Source organism: Leuciscus leuciscus, assembly GCF_965113295.1.
Source record: "Leuciscus leuciscus genome assembly, chromosome: 13".
NCBI lineage: Eukaryota > Metazoa > Chordata > Actinopteri > Cypriniformes > Leuciscidae > Leuciscus > Leuciscus leuciscus.
This window is the reverse complement of record NC_138737.1, coordinates 15107441-15128471: the sequence shown is the minus strand read 5'-3', so window position 1 is coordinate 15128471 and position 21031 is coordinate 15107441. Positions and strand designations below refer to the sequence as shown.

The window sequence follows — 21031 nt, the reverse complement described above, 5'->3', positions numbered from 1 at the left end:
ACACAGCTACCTATCAATAAATATTTGCACATGAAATACTGATTTGAGATAATATACAAGATTACAAAATAGTTAAAGTTTTCAAATCAATATTTCAATATTTAAATGCTACCACAAGGTAATGTTCACGGCTTTTATGCATCACATTACATGTGTTTTCATTCCAGTGTGTCAGGTTGTGTGTAGCTTTACACCAGTTTTATGAGGACACCGTTTTATGAGGACATCATAAGAACATGATCCTGATGTTTGACTTGACTGAAGAATCTCAGTGTGTTGTGTAAGTTTAACAGAATCCTGGTCTATGAGGACACTAGTTTTACTGGGACACTGGTAACTAGATACATTTGGACGGCACTGAGTTCAAGTGTGTGTATGTATGAGAGTGATACGAGACATTGCGCCTGTGCTAGATGTACAGTAAGTGATCGTGACTCACTTCTTACACACACAATCATAATTCAGGGACTGATAACAGTGGCAAATAATCTGTTTCTGAGGAACACTGGTCGCATGGCACTGCTTAAGCATGGAAACCCTGAACTCACCTTTATAATGATTGCTGAATCTGCCCTGGAGCTCATCTTTGTCTGTAAACGGCATGTCCTCTTCCAGATCTTGATCTTCTCCTTCACTGACTCACTTCAGTCATCATCTCATGTGTCTGCGCGCATAGAAAAAGACTCTCATTAATCACGACCATTGCATTTCATTTGACATATTATTCAAAAAGCTTGTTTTAAATAAATTGATCAATTATGGTAAACAGCATTCAAGTTATTTTAATACTTTATTATTATATGATATTTAAGGAATATGTTAATTGATAATAACTATTCATTCATAGATTTAATTCACAATTGATACATTATAGGCAATAATAGTGACAGTATTAATAAGACTGAATCAGACTGACAGTTCTAATAATATTCAGAGTATATTTTATTATAGTCAGGAGTAATATGAGCACATATTTGTGTCTTAATGTGTTTAAAGCAAGCATAACTGTAGTAATATTAACAGTAGCATATCAGGATACTGTACTGGGTGAAATAGCCTCCCCTTCACATACTGTAGTCATGACAACGCGTTATTATGATGGCTAGACTATTTTATGAGATCAGAAAAGGTAGCAGTTACAAATATAGTGCAATCGAAAACGAGTTTAAAATGACAAGCATCGCTGATTCCCTCATGTCAGTCTGTAAACAGAATCACTATAGGTCCGCTAGCACCGTTAGCATCACGCGCTAGCTGCTTTCTAACTGTAAAACGAGCAGCGAAGAGCATACAAAACATGCACAAACAAGCCAACCGGACCCACATGCTATTAGAGAAGCAATTAAACAACGTTATAACTTACCTTTTGGATAACAGTTGCCTTCATCAGGTCCACAGATGTCTTCTCAGGTGCAGAGTTTGTCCAGTCCAAACAGGAAATGACGTGACGACGAATGACTACACCTCTGATTACGTTGTACTTATCATAATATAAACGGGATTTTATTTATTTATTTATCATATATTTAATGCAAAATTAATCAATTACAGGCAAAAATACTTAAATAATTAGTATTTTGCATTAAGTTGCTACACATTTTAAAGCTGATTGAAGCTCCGCCCACTGGCGCCATCTTGTTTTCGCGATCTCCCGCCTACCGGTACCGATCTGACCAATCACTAAAGCTGATTGAAGCTCCGCCCACTGGCGCCATCTTGTTTTCGCGATTTCCCGCCTACCGGTACCGATCTGACCAATCACAGGCCCCAAAGAATACACTTGTGTAAAAGATGCAAATTTTTGATGACGCGGGTGTAATACCAGGACCTGGCTACAGGGGCGCACTCTCGAAATCAGGGATACACTGTGTATGGTAAAATTTCAGGGTTTTGTGGTATGTAAGGACATGGCGCCAAACTTTGAGAGGGAGCTTCTGGAACGTAGTAAATGACATCTACGCTGTCGGATTTATGAGGACATGGCCTCTGTCCTCATAAACCCAAATGTCCCCATAGTGCTGGTGCGTATTCAGGTCAAAAGTCCTCGTAAACCACAAAAACAAACACACACACACACACACACACACACACACACACACACACACACACACACGTTTACTTAGTTTACCATCTAAATGGGGACATGGGCGTAATGGTTTTAATACTGTATATATCTTCTATCCCCTTACACTAACCCTATACCTTAAACCTACCCATCACACAAAGGTTTCTGCATTTTTACATTTTAATTTTCATCTTTATTTATTTTGTATTTATTTATTTATTTACAATCTTTATTTTTATACCAAATGAGGACATCCCTAAAGGGAGGTTTTTAGAGATTTTGTCTCACTTTTGGCTACAAATTTGTCCCCAAAATATAGTTAAGTAGGTACACACATGCGCGCACACACACACACACACGCACGCACGCACGCACGCACGCACGCACGCACGCACACACACACACACACACACACACACACACACACACACGTCTGGTCCATCTTCTAATGAACATGATTGACCTGGTGATCCAGGTGACATTTCAATCAAATAGAGAAGAACATAAGCACAAAAAAAATAAAAATAAAATATATATATATATTTTTTTTTACTCAACTGCTTTCACAGAAGCTCTATTGCTCTCATTCAGCACACATTTCTACTACATATAAGCACATTTGATCTTTAATCAAATACAATATTTAAAGTCACACTGCTCAAAGATTTTCCTGGTATGATACAAACATCCACCTGAAAAACATTTCACGGAAAACAAAAAGCTTCAACGACACCATCAGAATACTGGCTATTACTAAAAAAGGTGTTATGCATGTTGTTTTGAAGATGATCAATCATTTTTCTATCTACACAGAAGTCATATACATGCTCACATATAAAATAAATTATTGTAAAATACATAAAATAAATGTTTACATGGTTTAATTCTAACTGCCAAACAAGAAAACAGCAAAAACACATGAGCTGTGAATGGTGATTGTGTAAAAAGCAGGACTTAGAGAATGAATTGGAGTGAAGAGGTGTTTACACTGACTCAGTGGGGTGACCGAGGTCAAGTCTAAGCCTCCACACCTGTTTCCATCTGCATTAACAGAGACAGAAAGAAATAACAAGTGAGTTAGATGTTAACTTGAGGGGAGTCTGTGTTCTGATTATCTGTCTTCACTAAATCACTTTTCATCTCATCAGTGTTCATGACGACGACATAAAGGTCAATCTTAACAAAACCAACACAACACACAATCACTGTCAAACCTGCTACCGTGTACAAACCATCAACAGCTCACACGTGTGCACACACACACACACACACACACACACACACACACACACACACACACACACACACACACACACACACACACACACACACACGTTTACTTATCTAAATGAGGACATGGCATAATGGTAGAATGCATATTCTATCCCCTTATACTAACCCTATACCTTAAACCTACCCATCACACAAAACTTTTTACTGCATTTTTAAAAAACCTTTAATTTCTTTATTTTTATACCAGATTTACAAATGAGGACATCCCTAAAGGGAGTTTTTTTCAGAGATTTTCGTCTCACTTTTGGGTACAAATGTGCCCCCAAAATATAGTTAAGTAGGTACACACACACACACACACACACACACACACACACACACACACACACACACACACACACACACACACACACACACACACACACACACACACACACGCACACACACACACCCTTAACCCCCATCCGCTGTCTGGGCCGGACTCATCTGAGCCGTTACCATGGTGACGGGACCAGGAGAGCAGGCATCACCTTAGATACCTCAAACAGATAATCTCAACTAAACATGCACAGCCAAACACACAAAACCTTGACCAGGTAACAAATCCACACACACACACAAACACATAACATGAACATACAACTGATAACAAAATAGCATCCAGTATAACAAACACAAGTGAATCTGAAATTAGAGGACGGTTTCAGATGATTAAACAGAGAGTAGACAAAACCTACATCAGATGAAAAAATTTGTGAATCATACAAGATCATATTTCCCCACAAAAAATATCTATATCTTTTTTTTTTAATTCCACATAAACAAAACGAAAATAAAATCTGTTTTCTAACCGTTGTTTAAATATTATTTTAACAAAGTAATATAAATCATCCTGTCTGGACACTATACTTTTTTGTTAATCAGAATAAATTAAATTCAGTGCAATAAATACTACTTATACAAATGTGCTTTACAAATGTTTTTACGATTCTAACTATAATTATTATATAATTATAATTCAGATTTAAATAATGCATAAATGTAAGTGTCTACACTACATTTCAAAAGTTTGGGGTCAGTAAGATTGATTACGTTTTTGAAAGAAGTCTTATATGCTCAACAAGGCTGCATCTATTTGATAAGACTGTAATATTGTGAAATATTATTACAATTTAAAATATCTGTTTTCATTTTGAATATATTTAAAAATTTAATTTATTCCTGTGATGGTAAAGCTGAATTTTCAGCATCATTACTCGAGTATTCTGTGACACATGATCCTTCAAAAATCATTCTAATATGATGATATGCTGCTCAAGAAATATTTCATATACTTATCAATGTTGAAAGCAGAACAAGAAAAATAGAAATAGAAATATTTTGCAACATAGTAAATGTCTATATTGGCCATTTTGAACAATTGAATGCATCTTTGCTAAATAAAAGTTTTTTTTTTTTTTAAACGTACTGTCACCAAATGTTTGATGGTAGAGTATGTATTTATCACTTCCCCTGTTCTGTACACTTTCAACCCCGTCAAGATAAAACTACCTCTCATTAACTCTTCAAAAATGATCAGTGTTTAGACACCAAAAATGTCCGATTTCAGTCTAGACCTAAGAAAGACCAAACCATCAACCCTAGAATGACAGCAGGCACAAAAAACAAATCCTTCTCGTTTCATATATCTGAAGTAATACCATAGAGACTTCAGGATTATGCCAGATTATGTTTGGATGATATAATTGTGAACAATCTAGCCTGTGATCCTCTTCAGGAAATGGGATTAGACTTTGGAAAACTGACAGTGAAATGAGAAAAAAAGGAACAGAAGAAAGGTATAAACCAGAGATCAAAAAAAGGAGAGATATGAAATTCTGATATGAGGGTCATCCATGAAACCTTAATGTTCAGTTTCGTGACATGTATGAGAATAAAAAGAAAACAGGAAGAAACACAGTCTTTACTTAGCATTTACTTTTTTGAGTAGATGTGTGTGTTTGAGGTGTGTTTGCTGTTTGGGAGGGAGTGATGGATTAAGGGATTACGTTGATCATGTGATTGTCATGGTCCGTGGTGACCCTGCTTACAAACAGATTACCCTGGTGAAGGTGAGGTAGCCTAATTTTCTCTCTATTTCCTCCTTCTGCCACTTCATCCATCCTTTTTTTCAGGACAGCCTGTCTTCTCATCCCTCATGGTTGGGCTGAAGTTTCTCCCTTCTGTGGCATCCTGTTCTGAGCCACCCGAACACTCAAACCTGCACAGACACTCTCATTTCTTATTATTACCCATCCAGAGGAGTCCTCTTCATCTTGACCTTTGCTTCTGGATTCTTTGACCTGGAGCTCCAGGCACACACACCTGATCTATCAATGCAGAGGTGAGTAACACAATCCCATCTCCTCAAGAAACTGATGAGGGAAACCAAACCAAGTATCAGTTTAAAAAACAAACTGAATTTATTATTTTATTTAGTTGTTGTTGTTGTTTTTTTAAAGAAACTAAGTTTTGCTCAAAATGTTAGATAAATCAGATGGAAATTGGTAGTACAAAAGCTCCTTAATGCTTCCTTGAAAGCAGGATCTGGCCTAAAACTATCACACCCAACAACAAAATGTTGCCAAGTTTAATTGGATGAGAAACAACACAACTTCTAAATGTGTGTGAGCGAAGATTTCAGGTCCTTCAGTTTCAATTTCAGACAGCCTATTCAAAGACAGACACTCATTTGACTCAGAAAGATGTCTTTGCATTCAGTTCATTACACATATATAACTGGCTCTCCCCTGTGTGTGTCACGGCTATTATCTGGCATGGTTGTGTGGACAAAATCACTTCAGAGTGAGCACTACAGCGTAAAACGGATACATGTTACATTTAGCATGGAAAGCCACAAATTCCTCTCCCCCAAAATACATAATATAGGCCTACATAATAGTTATAACAGTTATTGTTACTTCTTTTAACCCATAATAAATTAATGCAAAATTAGTACAGTTTATTATTGGTAAAAATCACAACAGTGGTATTTTGTAGTAGCCTATAAAGGGTGTTTAGCACAGATAAATCTCTTTCTCTCTCTCTTGAGAAGTAAATAATTACCATGCTGAAAAAGATGGTTTGCAGGTTTTTCCAGCCCGGCTAATAAGATAGAGCTCAGCTGGTTTAGCTGGTCAGAAAGCTGCTCTCTCAGTGTGACCAGCTCAAAAACGCCTCTCAAACAATCCTGTCCAGGAAGGGAGACTAGCTAAGGCATTTTAGGCTAGTAGGCTATAATATGGTTTTGCAGCAGGGTACTGTATTTTCAAGGACTATACGAACAGAAGAGTGTGCAAAAAAAAAAAAAAAATCTACTATAAATAAAATTATAACTACCGAGTAGGCTACTACTGAAGTAAAAAAAAGTATGTTTTCCCAGTATTTTTCAAAGTAGCCTACCTCGATAAATATGTCGCGCCAGTTATGTGAGAAGCACTAGTAGTATGTGAGACGCAGATGATGCTTTGCGCTCTGGCGCCCTCTGTTGAGAAGTTTATTAACTGCAGACTCGTATTAGTACACTTTAAAGAGTGATTGGCGCTGAATGTGGGCAGCACTAATTAATCCTGTTAGCGATTAATTATCCCAAAGCGTCTCCCTTTGTTTCCTCTGACGTACCGTCGCAGCTCTATCTTTTTAGTTGGTAAACAGGGACTAGTGGTCACACTTTTACACAAGCTAATTTTTCTGTGACAGTATTATTAGCATATTATTATTATTCTATTATTATTACCGTCTGTATACGCGCACGCACACATACACCTGGTGTTGACCTTTTGTGACAACATGCCCCATGATCAACATGCCCTTATGTCAGGAGAACGCAGATCAAATAAAAAATGTTGAGCTGAATTCATTGTTTTCATTAAGGACGCAAACACAACAAATCCTCACAAAAGAAATGTCAAATGGCAATAAGTACCTCACCAAAAATATTTCTTTCTCTCCAGACATTATCCCTCTCCAAGGCAGCTTTTGGGTGAGGGGCCCTGAAACCTCTTGCTCAGCTCCATGGCTGGAAGAAAACACACGTTCAACCTCCTCTCCTTTTCTCATCTATTCCTCCGCCTCTGTCTCTTCACTCCCGCATGTGTCTGCGGTCCTGCCCGGGCCCCTCTCCTCGCCGGCCAGCCTTTCCTGGTGCTGTGGGGGGTTCCAGATAAAGACTGCTTGGGTCGGCCTAACCCAGCGGCGTTTGGGATGGAGTGGGAAGGCCGTGTTGCAATATTTTATGAGGACACGCTAGGACTTTACCCGTATTTCACTGTGCAGGACTGTCCTGTCAATGGTGGCCTACCACAACACAGCAGCCTTGACCTTCACCTCCAGAGGGTTGAGGGCGACCTGACAGCTTCATTACCCCAGACAGGAGCGCCTGGGCTGGGGGTGCTGCGCTGGCAGGAGTGGGCACCTCAGTGGAACAGGAACAAGGGAAATAAAGCAAAGTATCTTGTGGATTCGAGGGCACTTCTCCGGGGATTTTTTCCAGACTGGAGCGCAGAGGAAGTGGAAAAATGGTCTCAGGTGATGACAATCACAACATATAATGATATTACAAAGACTATCATTCTGAATTCTGTTGTATTAATCGATTATATGATGTCATTTTCTTGTCAGGTTGACTTTGAAGCAGCAGCACAGTCCATAATGATGGAAACGCTGCGGGAGGTGAAGAGACTCCGCCCACAGAGACTATGGGGCATGGCCCCGTATCCTAACTGCTATAACTTTGACTCCACCCAGATAGCATTAGCCAATTACACGGGACGGTGCCCTGCGGCGGAAATGGCCCTTAATGATGAGCTGATGTGGCTGTGGAAGCGTAGCGGTGCCCTTTATCCAGTCCTCTCTCTGGAGAAGCTCCCAGAGGGAACTAAAGGGGCGTGGCTTTATACAACCAATCAGATCAGAGAGGCTTTACGAGTGGCAGCTCTTGCAGGGACTACCTCTGATCTTCCTGTGTTTCCGATGATCAAAATTGTGTACACATCCTCTAACGCCTTTCTCTCAGAGGTAATAAATAGTCGTTTGCCATATATTAATTGAGACAGTTTGTATAGAGTTAATATAATAGTGTGTGTGTCTATATATATATATATATATATACAGTACAGGCCAAAAGTTTGGAAACATTACTATTTTTAATGTTTTTGAAAGAAGTTTCTTCTGCTCATCAAGCCTGCATCAAAAATACAGAAAAAAAAGTAATATTGTGATATATTATTACAATTTAAAATAATTGGTTTTCAATTTATTATACTTTAAATTATTATTTATTTATGTGATGCAAAGCAGAATTTTCAGGATCATTACTCAAGTCTTCAGTGTCACATGTGACATCCAGTCTATCACATGATCCTTTAGAAATCATGATAATATTCTGATTTATTATGAGTGTTGGAAACATTATATGCCTAATATATTTGATGAATAAAAGGTTAAAAAGAACTGCATTTATTAAAAATAAAAATGTCTAATAATATAAATCTTCTTTACTATCACTTTTTTTATATCAATTTAACACATCCTTGCTGAATAAAAGTATTGATTTATTTCACAAAAAAAAAAAAAAAAATACTGACCCCAAATAACTGACCAGTAGTGTATATTGTTGTTACAAAAGATTTATATTTTTTAATAAATCATTTTTTACATTTTTATTCATCAAAGTATCCTAAAAAAGTATCACAGGTTATGAAAAAATATTAAGCAGCAGAACTGTTTCCAACTTTGATAATGAATCATCATATTAGAATGATTTCTAAAGGATCATGTGATAGACTGGAGTAATGATCCTGAAAATTCAGCTTTGCATCACAGAAATAAATGATAATTTAAAGTATAATAAATTCAAAACCAATTATTTTAAATTGTAATAATATATCACAATATTAAATGTTTTTTCTGTATTTTTGATCAAATAAATGCAGGCTTGATGAGCAGAAGAAATTTCTTTCAAAAACATTAAAAATAGTAATGTTTCCAAACTTTTTACCTGTACTGTATATTATATATATATATATATATATACACAGAAAAAAGTTTAACATTTTGTGAGATAGTAAAAACTGAGAAATAACTTGACACTGTGATATATTTAAGTACTATTAAAAGAACTGTGATGTCTTTACATATCTGTACGTAGACCTACATTCTGTATAAGTTGTAACTACAAGCCAAGTCAAAATTCATAGATCACAAGATATATTTACATGAAAGTAACAAGTGTAAGCAAAAAATAAAGTCACGATTAGAGGATATGAAGTCACAAGTGTGATATATAAATAAGCAAATATGATATATAAAGTCAGCTGAGATCTCAAGTTGTAATTGTGAGATATAAATGCATTTACCTTTCTCATATTTTTACTCTGAGACAGAAACAGCTTCCATAGGGAGGAGACGTAAAAATCGGTGGGAGAAATTATAACAATCAACAGTCCCACATTATAATTAAAAGAGTTTGTTGTATGTTGCATGTTATACATTAGGTGAATCCAAAAAAAAATTTGCCTCAATTTGGCCTAAAGAAGCACAATTTATGATACTAGTTGTCTGATTGTATTCCTGATTTGAAATGTTATTTAAACATTAAACACTTTTGGAGATTTCAGTCTTGCCCCAAGTAGATACAAGTTATAATTGTAATTGTATGACCAAGATGGCTGTCAAGTATACTGACTATGAACTTTGTTGTTACTCTGTATTGTACATGTATCAGACTGACCTGGTCAATACAATTGGAGAGAGTGCTGCTATGGGAGCATCTGGAGTCGTTATATGGGAAAAATCCTTAGCAGTTAAAACACAGGTAATCATTTAATCAGTTGTCCATTTACACTACCGTTCAAAAGTTTGGGGTCAGTAAGAAATTAATACTTTTATTCAGCAAGGATGCATTAAATTGATTAAAAGTAACAATAAAGATTTTTATAATGTTACAAAAGATTTCTCTTTCAAAACTTATCAAAGAATTCTTAAAGATTATCATGTATCCCACAAAAATATTAAGCAGCACAACTGTTTTCAACATCAATCACATTGAGCACCAAATCATTATATTAGAATGATTTCTGAAGGGTCATGTGACTGAAGACGGGAGTAATGATGCTGAAAATTCAGCTTTGCATCACAGAAATAAATTAAATTTTCAAAGATTGCTATTAAAAAAAACTGTTATTTTAAATTGTAACAATATTTCACAATATTACTGTTTTTACTGTATTTTTGATCAAGCAGCCTTGGTGAGCATTAGAGACTTTTTTCAAAAACATTACAAACTCTTACCGACCCCAAACATTTGAATCGTAAAAAAAGAAGAAGAAAAAGTGTATATCCTAACCTTAATGCTTTTCATTAGCCATAAGTATGGCTAAGTACGATTGATGATATTTATTTGATATCTGCATAAATGCCTCCTACAGAAATCCTGCTCAGAGTTTGGCTTGTACGTCCGTCAGGTTCTCGGCCCTTACGCTGTCAATGTGACCACAGCAGCACGTCTCTGTGGAGTCTTACTGTGTCAGGGCCGTGGACGCTGTGTGCGGAAGAAACCTGAGGACCCCACATACCTGCATCTTCCATCGGCCCACTTTATGCTGCTCCCAAACGGGGCAGAGGGCGTCCGAGCCACGGGAGAGCTTCCCACTGCTTGCGTGGACCTCTGGAAGAAGAACTTCCGCTGCCAGTGGTTCGAAGCCTTGGAGGGTGCAGCAGCAGATCAAGAATCAGGCACGGTGCTAGAAAACAGAGAGAAAATAACATCGCCAACAGTAAAGACAGTGATTGAGATAAGCCAGAGTCAGAGTACAGTGCTTCCAGTGGCTCCAGTGGCTCCAGTGACAGTAGTGCCTACCAAGCAGCCGGTGGACAGTGGAAGTTCTGCACTTAAAACTCCAGTAATCCTTCTCTCCTCGCTGGTTCTCCTCAGTTTCATTATGTTTGACGTTTTGGGAACTGGAGTGTGACGGGACTTTCGTGAACCCCAGTTGGCCTTGACTTTGATTGCTCATTGCAAAAAAGAATTGTGTTATAAAAACCCAAAGGGATATCTTTGTGAAGAGAAGAGCTTCTGTGAAAGACAATCTCAGAGATGGATTTAAATCTGAATATGACTGAATGAACAGATCTTTTCTGAATCACCTGCACTTGAAAATGAACAAAATAACTAGTTTTTTAATCTAAATACAATAGCCCCCTGAATGTTTTTTGAATTAGCTTCCTTCTATAATGTACTGTATACAACTAATAGTCCAAACAGACTAGCTATGTGCCGAATACATTTTTATACATATAAAGTATGATATTATTTTGTTTCTGCTTTTAATCCAAAAGATTTAAGACTAAAGTCAATATACCTTATGTCTTCTTTATACCGTCTGTTTCCATCATGGATACCGTTTACTTTATATCATACTCTACCAAATTTTGGGGTTAGATTTTCCTTTTCTAAAAAAAATAAAAATACTGATAAAAAGTGACAGTCAAAGACTTTTACATCGTTAAAAAAAATATTTTCTATTACAAAACAAAATGCTGTTCTCTTTACTTCTATTCATCAAAGAATCCTGAAAAATGTCAGTTTCCACAAAAATATGAACTTTTTCAACATTGATAGTAATAAGAAATATTTCTTGACCTCTAAATGGGGATATTTTGGGGATATTTAATTTAATTTTATCAATCAATAAATTCCTCTTGAAACAAACTTTGTTGTATTATTTAAATTTAATACTGTGAAGCTGCTTTGATACAATCTGTATTGTGAAAAGCGCTATACAAATAAACTTGACTTGACTTGACTTGACTTAAATCAGCATATTAGAATGATTTCTGAAGGATCATGTGACACTGAAGACTGGAGTAATGATGCTGAAAATTCAGCTTGGCTATCACAGGAATAAATTACATTTTAAAATATATTAAAATAGAAAACAGATATATTAAATTGTAGTGATATTTCACAATATTACTGTTTTACTGTATTTTTTTTTAATCAAATAACTGCATCAGTTGCTAGGTGAGCATGAGCATAAGAAAAAAAAAAAAACCTTCAACTCTTGAACGTTAGTGTAGTAGGGTTAGGGTTAGGGTTAGGGTTAGGGTTAGACGCTCAGACGTGGGAAAAAAAAGTGAATTTATTCGCTCATCACATGCTACAACGTCAAACCTGTGTAACAGGACAGCGATATCACAATCATGAGATGTCCGGAATGCAGACGGGTCGGAGTGTAACTGGCCTCTATCTGCCTAAACTGAAATCTAATCAAATGTTTAGTCTCCGTTCTATCTTTGACACTGAAAAAAACAGAAACCAGTCAAGTTTACACTTAATCTGAGCAGCCTGTACAAAACAACACTGTTCTCCGTCATGAAAACGTAAAGCCTTTTCAAACATTTACTGACAGATATGAATGACTACAAGGCAAATCTAGTAGTTTATTAAATAAACAAATATTAACTAGAGGAGGATGATAAGAAAAACTACAATGTCCAACTCAATAATAAACACGTGCGTATTTACGTATCTGTGAATTCACAATCTCTCTCTCTCTCTGTCACTCACACACACACACAAAAAAACATGATCATTTAGCCCTGAATCATAGTGCAGATCAGGATCCAGCTGTAACTTGGACTCTACAAAAGGAGATAACTCGCAAAAGAACACAAATGTATGTCAAAGAGCAACAAACTATTTTAACCCTAAAATGTAGAACAAAGAGACACAAAAAAATCAAGTAGATCATTCTAGCAAATTTATTTTGGTTTATATAATAATTTAAAATACACATTAATGACAGATTGTTGGACAAATCAGGGTTATAGTTAGCAAGACAGCAATAAAGAGATAGAGAGAGATGGTTTAAACAGGGCCAAACAGAGAAAGGTAAAGATCATTTTCAAAAAAACCTTTCATCCATCCTGTTTTTTTTTCTAGTGGTAAACACTTGCAAATCAATTAAGGGAACATCTGTCATGACTCTCAATATGGAAATCAAGAGTCTAAAATTCATAGACGAGCCTATACGGTGCTTGTGTTAGGCATAATTCATCCAAAAAATTTAAAATGTTTGCATCATTTAACTATCCTCATGTCATTCCAAACCTGTATGACTTTCTTAGAAGAAGATATTTTGAAGAACATCCTTTCCATGTAATTATTAAATGGAGACTCAAGCTTTCAAGCTTCAAAAAAGACATGAAAGCACCAGAAAAGTAGTCCATGTGATGTGTGCACAACTCTTTCCAAGTCGTACAATAGCTTTGTGTGAGAAACAGACCAAAATGTAAGTCATTAGTCACGTGTTATGGTATTTTGCATCTGTTTTAAAGCTTTAACTCTCCAATAACCATTCATTGTAACTGCATGGAAAAGAGCAATCAGCACATTCTTCAAAATATCTTCTTTTGTGTTCCATGGAAGAAAGAAAGTAATGCAGGTTTAAAACAGCCTGAGTGTAAGTAAATGATATCAGTAACTATTTTGGAACTGATCTGGGATGCATAGCATCCATCCTGCAGAAACACAGACGTCCAAGTGGAACAAATACACACAGAGCATGGCTTCCATACTGGCAAATATTGGTGTTACACTTCTACTCTATGTCTTAAATTTGAGGCCATTGCAAATAGACGCAATCTGTAAAAACACTCACCGATACGTGCATTCACTCACTTCATAAACAGGGGCAATGGTAACACCAATCAGTTGCCCAAAAGCCACCAATGACACTTCCTGTGGTCATGTGGAGGATGTTGGACGGCATGAATCACAAGGAGGAGTCAATGCTGTTTTGCCGGCGATCTTTCTAGCGGGGAGGAGCCACAACAAAAAGAGGCGCTTACAGATGTGGTCTCCGAGGGGAAGGGCAAGAACCAAGCTGTCTCTAAGGGGGCGAGCACTTGCAGAGCCTTGCTAGGAAACATTATAATTAGCTAAATGGTTCCATTGCACAGTATGTAGCAGAATGACTGCAGAGGGCGGGGTCCTCACTCGGTTAGGGGGTGTGGTTTGTTGCCATAGTTACTTGCAGATGGTTTCCAGGGCATCAAGGGTTCGTTTGATGTCTCTGATCTGAGCAGCTAGAGTATGTATAGGTTGCATGGAGCGATCCAGCTCCTCACACCGTGCCATGAGTGTGTACATTCCCTGGAAACACATAAACAAGCACACACAGATAAAAAAAAACTAAATAAAATAACATTTAAAAAAAAACCAGACTAGATAACTAAAAGTTACTCTTACCTTTATACTCATGTCCACTGACTCTCCCAAACTGTCCACAGAATCTCTATATGTCTGGATATAACCCACACTTAATGCAGTCATCTGAAGAGACAAGAGATTTTCATTCATAACAGTATGTGCACTTCAACTTCATAGGTCTGTATAAATGCATAAGTTGGTTGGAATGAGGGTCAGCTACATAAAAAGTGACCCGGAAAAGTATTTGGACACTGAAAAAGCTTGAAAGTTTGAGGTTTTCTGCAAAAAATTTGACCTACATTGTGATCAGAGACTGTAGATTGTGATCAGATTCCTATAACTACAGATAACTTCGATCAATGTATATATATATATATATATATATATATATATATATACACACACATACATACACAGCATGGATAATAAAAAAAATTCTTGAGCAGCATTTAAAATTACATTTTAAAGTATATTAAAATAGCAAACAGTTATTTTAAATTCTAATATTTCACAATATACCTGTTTTTACTGTGTTTGATAAATATAATATACGCTCACTTAAAGGATTATTAGGAACACCTGTTCAATTTCTCATTAATGCAATTATCTAATCAACCAATCACATGGCAGTTGCTTCAGTGCATTTAGGGGTGTGGTCCTGGTCAAGACAATCTCCTGAACTCCAAACTGAATGTCAGAATGAAAGAAAGAAAGGTGATTTAAGCAATTTTGAGCGTGGCATGGTTGTTGGTGCCAGACGGGCTGGTCTGAGTATTTCACAATCTGCTCAGTTACTGGGATTTTCACGCACAACCATTTCTAGGGTTTACAAAGAATGGTGTGAAAAGGGAAAAACATCCAGTATGCGGCAGTCCTGTGGGCGAAAATGCCTTGTTAATGCTAGAGGTCAGAGGAGAATGGGCCGACTGATTCAAGCTGATAGAAGAGCAACTTTGACTGAAATAACCACTCGTTACAACCGAGGTATGCAGCAAAGCATTTGTGAAGCCACAACACGCACAACCTTGAGGCGGATGGACCCCACCGGGTACCACTCATCTCCACTACAAATAGGAAAAAGAGGCTACAATTTGCACGAGCTCACCAAAATTGGACAGTTGAAGACTGGAAAAATGTTGCCTGGTCTGATGAGTCTCGATTTCTGTTGAGACATTCAGATGGTAGAGTCAGAATTTGGCGTAAACAGAATGAGAATATGGATCCATCATGCCTTGTTACCACTGTGCAGGCTGGTGGTGGTGGTGTAATGGTGTGGGGGATGTTTTCTTGGCACACTTTAGGCCCCTTAGTGCCAATTGGGCATCGTTTAAATGCCACGGCCTACCTGAGCATTGTCTCTGACCATGTCCATCCCTTTATGACCACCATGTACCCATCCTCTGATGGCTACTTCCAGCAGGATAATGCACCATGTCACAAAGCTCGAATCATTTCAAATTGGTTTCTTGAACATGACAATGAGTTCATTGTACTAAAATGGCCCCCACAGTCACCAGATCTCAACCCAATAGAATAGAGCATCTTTGGGATGTGGTGGAACGGAAGCTTCGTGCCCTGGATGTGCATCCCACAAATCTCCATCAACTGCAAGATGCTATCCTATCAATATGGGCCAACATTTCTAAAGAATGCTTTCAGCACCTTGTTGAATCAATGCCACGTAGAATTAAGGCAGTTCTGAAGGCGAAAGGGGGTGAAACACAGTATTAGTATGGTGTTCCTAATAATCCTTTAGGTGAGTGTACAGTGTAAATATATATATTTTTTTACTTATTTAATGACAAAAGTGATCACCAATGAAGACTTTTGTTATCAAACTAGTTAGTTTAGAACTAATCCTAGCAGATGTTAACAGTAGTTACATCCAACCGCCATGAAAAAATTTTTTTCTACACTGAGATAATCTCTTCCTGGTTCCAGACAAGCAAGTATTTAGGACTGGTGCTGAACCATTTTTTTCTGACCCTGAAGTGGCTTTTTGTTTTTCTGTGGTAGAACTCTTTGGAGCATTTCGCGAATGGGCCAGGAACCAGCACCGGAATCACGTCAGTGGAAAAAGGGCAAGTGTGAAGTTGAGTGGAACTGACTTCATACAGCCAATAAAAATCACCTTGAGAGCAGTTGGGTAAAAACAGGTTAAAAAATAGCTAAGTTAGTTCCGAAAAAAGAAATAGCATCTTTTGTTTGCAGATTGCACTTTTTAAAATATTTTGTGGCTTAAGTGTCCAAGTACTTTCTTGGGTGGCTGTATTTGATACAGACAGAGTAACTCACATTCTGTATAGTTCCACTGAGGCTTCGCAGCATCAATTCTACACTCTGAGCCACATCCTGTGTGTGTTTATGCAGGTCTTCCAGCACTGATGGGTCAATGGGCGGAATATCAGCCGGACGACGCAAAGCGCCACGACCACGTACCACAGGCCCAGAACAGTCTGCTGCAGTGGTCATACAAAGTTTAAATATTACTGATACTGATGACAAAGGCATTGTAACAGATCAAAACAGTTTTTTGACACCCTCATATACTCACAATCAGTGTCCAGACTCGGCCGCGAGCTCATTTTAATCTTCTGTTCAAGATTTTTGGCGATGAAATGTGTAAGATCTCCATCATGGCTGACGGTTCCCTCCAATTCTAGGGCGCTGGATATGGTGGCTCTGCGTCCTTCTGGTTGGCCTCCTCTAGCTCCGCCTCCACGTGGCCCGCCCCCACACGCCCCACTGATCTCATCCAGGCTTTTACTGTCCTGCATGCCACGCACGACTCGATCTCGCTCTGGGACAGAGCGCACACGTACCTCCGCCATCACGTGAGCTGGGCATGGAGAATCGTCCAGGTCTGGCATCAGAGGGGGTGTGGCCTGGTCAGGGGGAGGGGCTGGAACAAGGGGAGGGGCCTCATCAGGAGAAATGGAACTATTTGGTTGGACTTCATCTGACGAATCGGGATTAGACCATTCTTTAGGTTCAGAGTGAGTGGGAGGGTGTTCAGCTGAGAGTGCTTCAACTGGCTGTGAATTTATTAAGAAGGTCAAGATAAACAGCAACAGATATTTGCATCACAAAAATTGGACAAAGTTTAATTTTGTAATTATTAATTAATTAAATTGATTAATTAAATTGAATTATTATTTATTATTAATTTTTAAATAAAAATATATTATTAATTAGTATTATTAGATTAGTATTTATTAATTATTATTTAAATAATATATTTAATTAGTATTATTAGGTTAGTATTTATTATATTGTATATTGGTATTTAATTTGAGTAGCAAAGCATAGATTCATTTAACATCCTTAAATTTAGATATATTTTAATTTATAGAAATTATTTATCAATACTAAAGTAATTAATACATTTCATAATATTAATATTATTAATATTAAGTTAGTATATTATTACATTATATATCAGTATGTGACTGAATGAGTACCAAAAAACATTCGATTTAACCTCTTACCTGTACAGAAATAAGCGTCTCTTTCCTTTGCTTGATATCGCTCTTGTTGACATTGTTCACCTCTCCGTCACTCTTCTTTCTCTGCTCCTCCTCCGCTCTCCACTCTTCCAGTTCTCTTTTAGAGCAGTCGTGTGTTAGTTCGGTGTCACTGGAGAGCGTGTCTTCGTCTGTGCCATCTTCAGTTGGAATATGTGTGTACTGGGAGTGTTGAACCAGTGACTCTGTAGGCTGTGATTCTGAGTGATCTGTGTGTGGCTGGAGTGTGTGTGTGTCTCTACATGAGTCCATGTGGTGAGGTGTGTGTTTGAGAGTCTCTGACAGGGCAGGCATCTCCATGTGAGGCTCAAAATCAGCCCCATCAATGAACTTTATCCCCTGGAGGGTGAAGCCATGAGATCCTGACCAATCAGAGGCCTTAAGAGAATCAGAGGATTCCACCCCATTGCTTGCTTCCTTCGCATCCTGACCGATCACAGGAGAGCGTCTCATCCCTCCACCCACTGCAACAAATAAATACAAATAATTTAATCATCATCAGTGATGTAAAGCTAAAGCTTTGTGATGCAAGTGTGATGCAAGTCATATATTCTCAATACATTTTTTACAAATTACAGTTAATCGACTCTTTTCTATTATTTCTATCTAATGATCTATTTCATGCCTGAGTTTCTAAAGTATTCTAAGGTAAATTTACCATACAAAGAGTGAAATATATACATTTCATTAAACATTCCACATCATAAATAAATTAATCAATGTTTTCCCTCCAAAAACATTACAAATTATTTGTAACAGCATAAAAAAAAAAATTATATTCAAACTACACCATGGGGAAATTAAAACAACACAGCATATCAGATCCATTTAAGACATTTCATTTATTATCAATGAGAAAATATTAGTTTTTAATCAATCCCAGCAAAATATTATGCCACCAGTGTCATATCACCCTGTAGCAAGACTGGTTGCCCACTGAAGCTAAGCAGGGTTAAGTCAAGTCAAGTCATCTTCATTTATATATTGTGCTTTTAACAATGTAGATTGTTCCAAAGCAGCTTTACATTGATAATAGGAAATTAAAGTAAAGTGTTTTGGCTTAATAGCAGCTCTAGAATAAAGTTATTGTCCAGGTAAAGACTGAGCCTGGTTAGTACCTGGATGGGAGACATTCTGGGAAAACCAGGTTGCTGGAAGAGGTGTTAGTGAGGCCAGCAGGGGGCGCTCACCCTGTGGTCTGCGTGGGACCTAACGCCCCAGTAAAGTGACGGGGACACTATACTGTCAAAGAGCACCGTCCTTCGGATGAGACGTTAAACCGAGGTTCTGACTCTCTGTGGTCATAAAAAAACCCAGGCCAAATTTGCCCATTGGCCTCTGTCCATCATGGCCTCCTAATAATCCCCATATATTCTGATTGGCTTCATCACTGTCTCCTCTCCACCAGTAAGCTGGTGTGTGGAGGGCGTTCTGGTGCCCTATGGCTGCCGTCACATCATCTGTTCTCTAGGAGGATGCTGCACATTGGTGGTGGTTGAAGAGATTCCCCACTTCTATGTAAAGCGCTTGAGTGCAGAGAAAAGCGCTATATACAAATGTAATTAAGTATTATTATTATTATTATTATTAATCAATATTTTGATTATATATATATATTCTGTTTTAATTTTAGTTAAAGTTTTAGTCATTTTGTTGTGCGTTTTTGTAATATTTATTAGTTTTTATCAGTTTTATTAATTTTGTTTTTAAATTTAGCTTTAGTTGTTTTAGTGCATCAAGTTAAACTAAATGAAAATGAAAAATCTTGCAAACTAGTTGAAATAAATACATTTTGTAATATAATAGTAAGTGTTTATATATTTTTTTTTATTTCGGCTAACGTTCATTTTAAGTTCTGAAAAACTTCATTTAACTATAATAACCCTGACGTAAAATAAGTTAATACGTTTATTCTTCGTTTATTAATTTTGCGAGAATAAACTCAAAACCTCATTATCATGAATGATCTTGCAGGTTCCACGTCACATACGTGAACACTGAGGCAGTCTCAGTTTCCTGCGTCTGTTTTGACAGCTGTCAGTTCATTCGTTGTTCATCAGTTTAATGGGACATTTACTTAGTGACATAATCACTAAAAACCTAAAAAGACAGATTTTAGCTAGTGATAATGTGCGTGTCTCTTAAAAAAGGGAACTGAAATCATGATATGACGCTAAAAAATCACCAAAAACACTGATTTGCTAATATGACGGGTCTTGTATGACATAGCTTACAGACGACGACATTTTCTCAATAATTTAGCATCCCTGCCAGACAAACCAGACATAGATCCGCCAAACAATAAATAGAAAAATAACAAAACTGTTAAAGGAAGCGACAATGGTCACCTGACGTTAGCTTTACGATAAGCTTTAGCTGCAGTACTGGCCTATGAATTCATAGTTATTCAGCGAGATATCAGCGAAAACCAGGAGCTTTACGACAATTACTGATTGAGTTTGGGTTGATTTGTCATGTTTCAACAGGATGTAATCCACTGGATGCTTTATGAAGTTAAATATTTACCTGCAGCTCTTCGCCCAGGATGAAGGTTGCCAGCTGAGTCCGCACCAAATATTTGTCGTATAGAAACACAACGTTGACGTTATAGTTCCGCATTACAAACAGAGATGAATCTCATGACACAGAAGGCGTGTATTACATCGCATAGAAAAGTATTTTGTGTGTTTATATACTCATACTCAAATATATTTATATTAATAGTTATCAGAGGACTGCGTTGTACAATTATTAATAACAAATATGTTAATGTATTCATTAATTTGCAGAAAGAGAGATGTCTAGACAGTATGTCCAGACAGACATTTAGTACTCACATTTCACCACCAGGGGCGGTAGACTCCGCCGAATCCGATTGATTCAGTTACTGGCGTAGCGTGGAGTTCTCTCCCACGTCCTGTGCAGAAGGCTGTGTGTGTATTTTTACCCTGCTGTCAT

At 37.4% G+C, this 21031-nt stretch overlaps 2 protein-coding genes across 2 annotated transcripts; one reads left to right on the top strand and one right to left on the bottom strand.

Annotated features, from left to right (window-relative positions):
- The first annotated feature begins 4264 nt into the window (after positions 1-4264).
- LOC309512169 (hyaluronidase-1) lies at positions 4265-11989 on the top strand. The gene is made up of 4 exons (XM_082187630.1): positions 4265-5681; positions 7291-8353; positions 10062-10151; positions 10765-11989. The coding sequence occupies exons 2-4, from the start codon at positions 7352-7354 to the stop codon at positions 11305-11307; spliced, it is 1635 nt and encodes a 544-aa protein (XP_082043756.1). The 5' UTR covers positions 4265-5681; positions 7291-7351; the 3' UTR covers positions 11308-11989.
- Positions 11990-13081: 1092 nt separating this feature from the next.
- borcs6 (BLOC-1 related complex subunit 6) lies at positions 13082-20706 on the bottom strand. The gene is made up of 6 exons (XM_082187472.1): positions 20600-20706; positions 18038-18537; positions 17104-17584; positions 16845-17008; positions 14589-14672; positions 13082-14492 (listed from the first exon to the last, which is right to left on the bottom strand). Exons 2-6 carry the CDS (start codon positions 18524-18526, stop codon positions 14367-14369), a joined length of 1344 nt encoding a protein of 447 aa, XP_082043598.1. The 5' UTR covers positions 18527-18537; positions 20600-20706; the 3' UTR covers positions 13082-14366.
- Between the last annotated feature and the right edge of the window lie 325 nt (positions 20707-21031).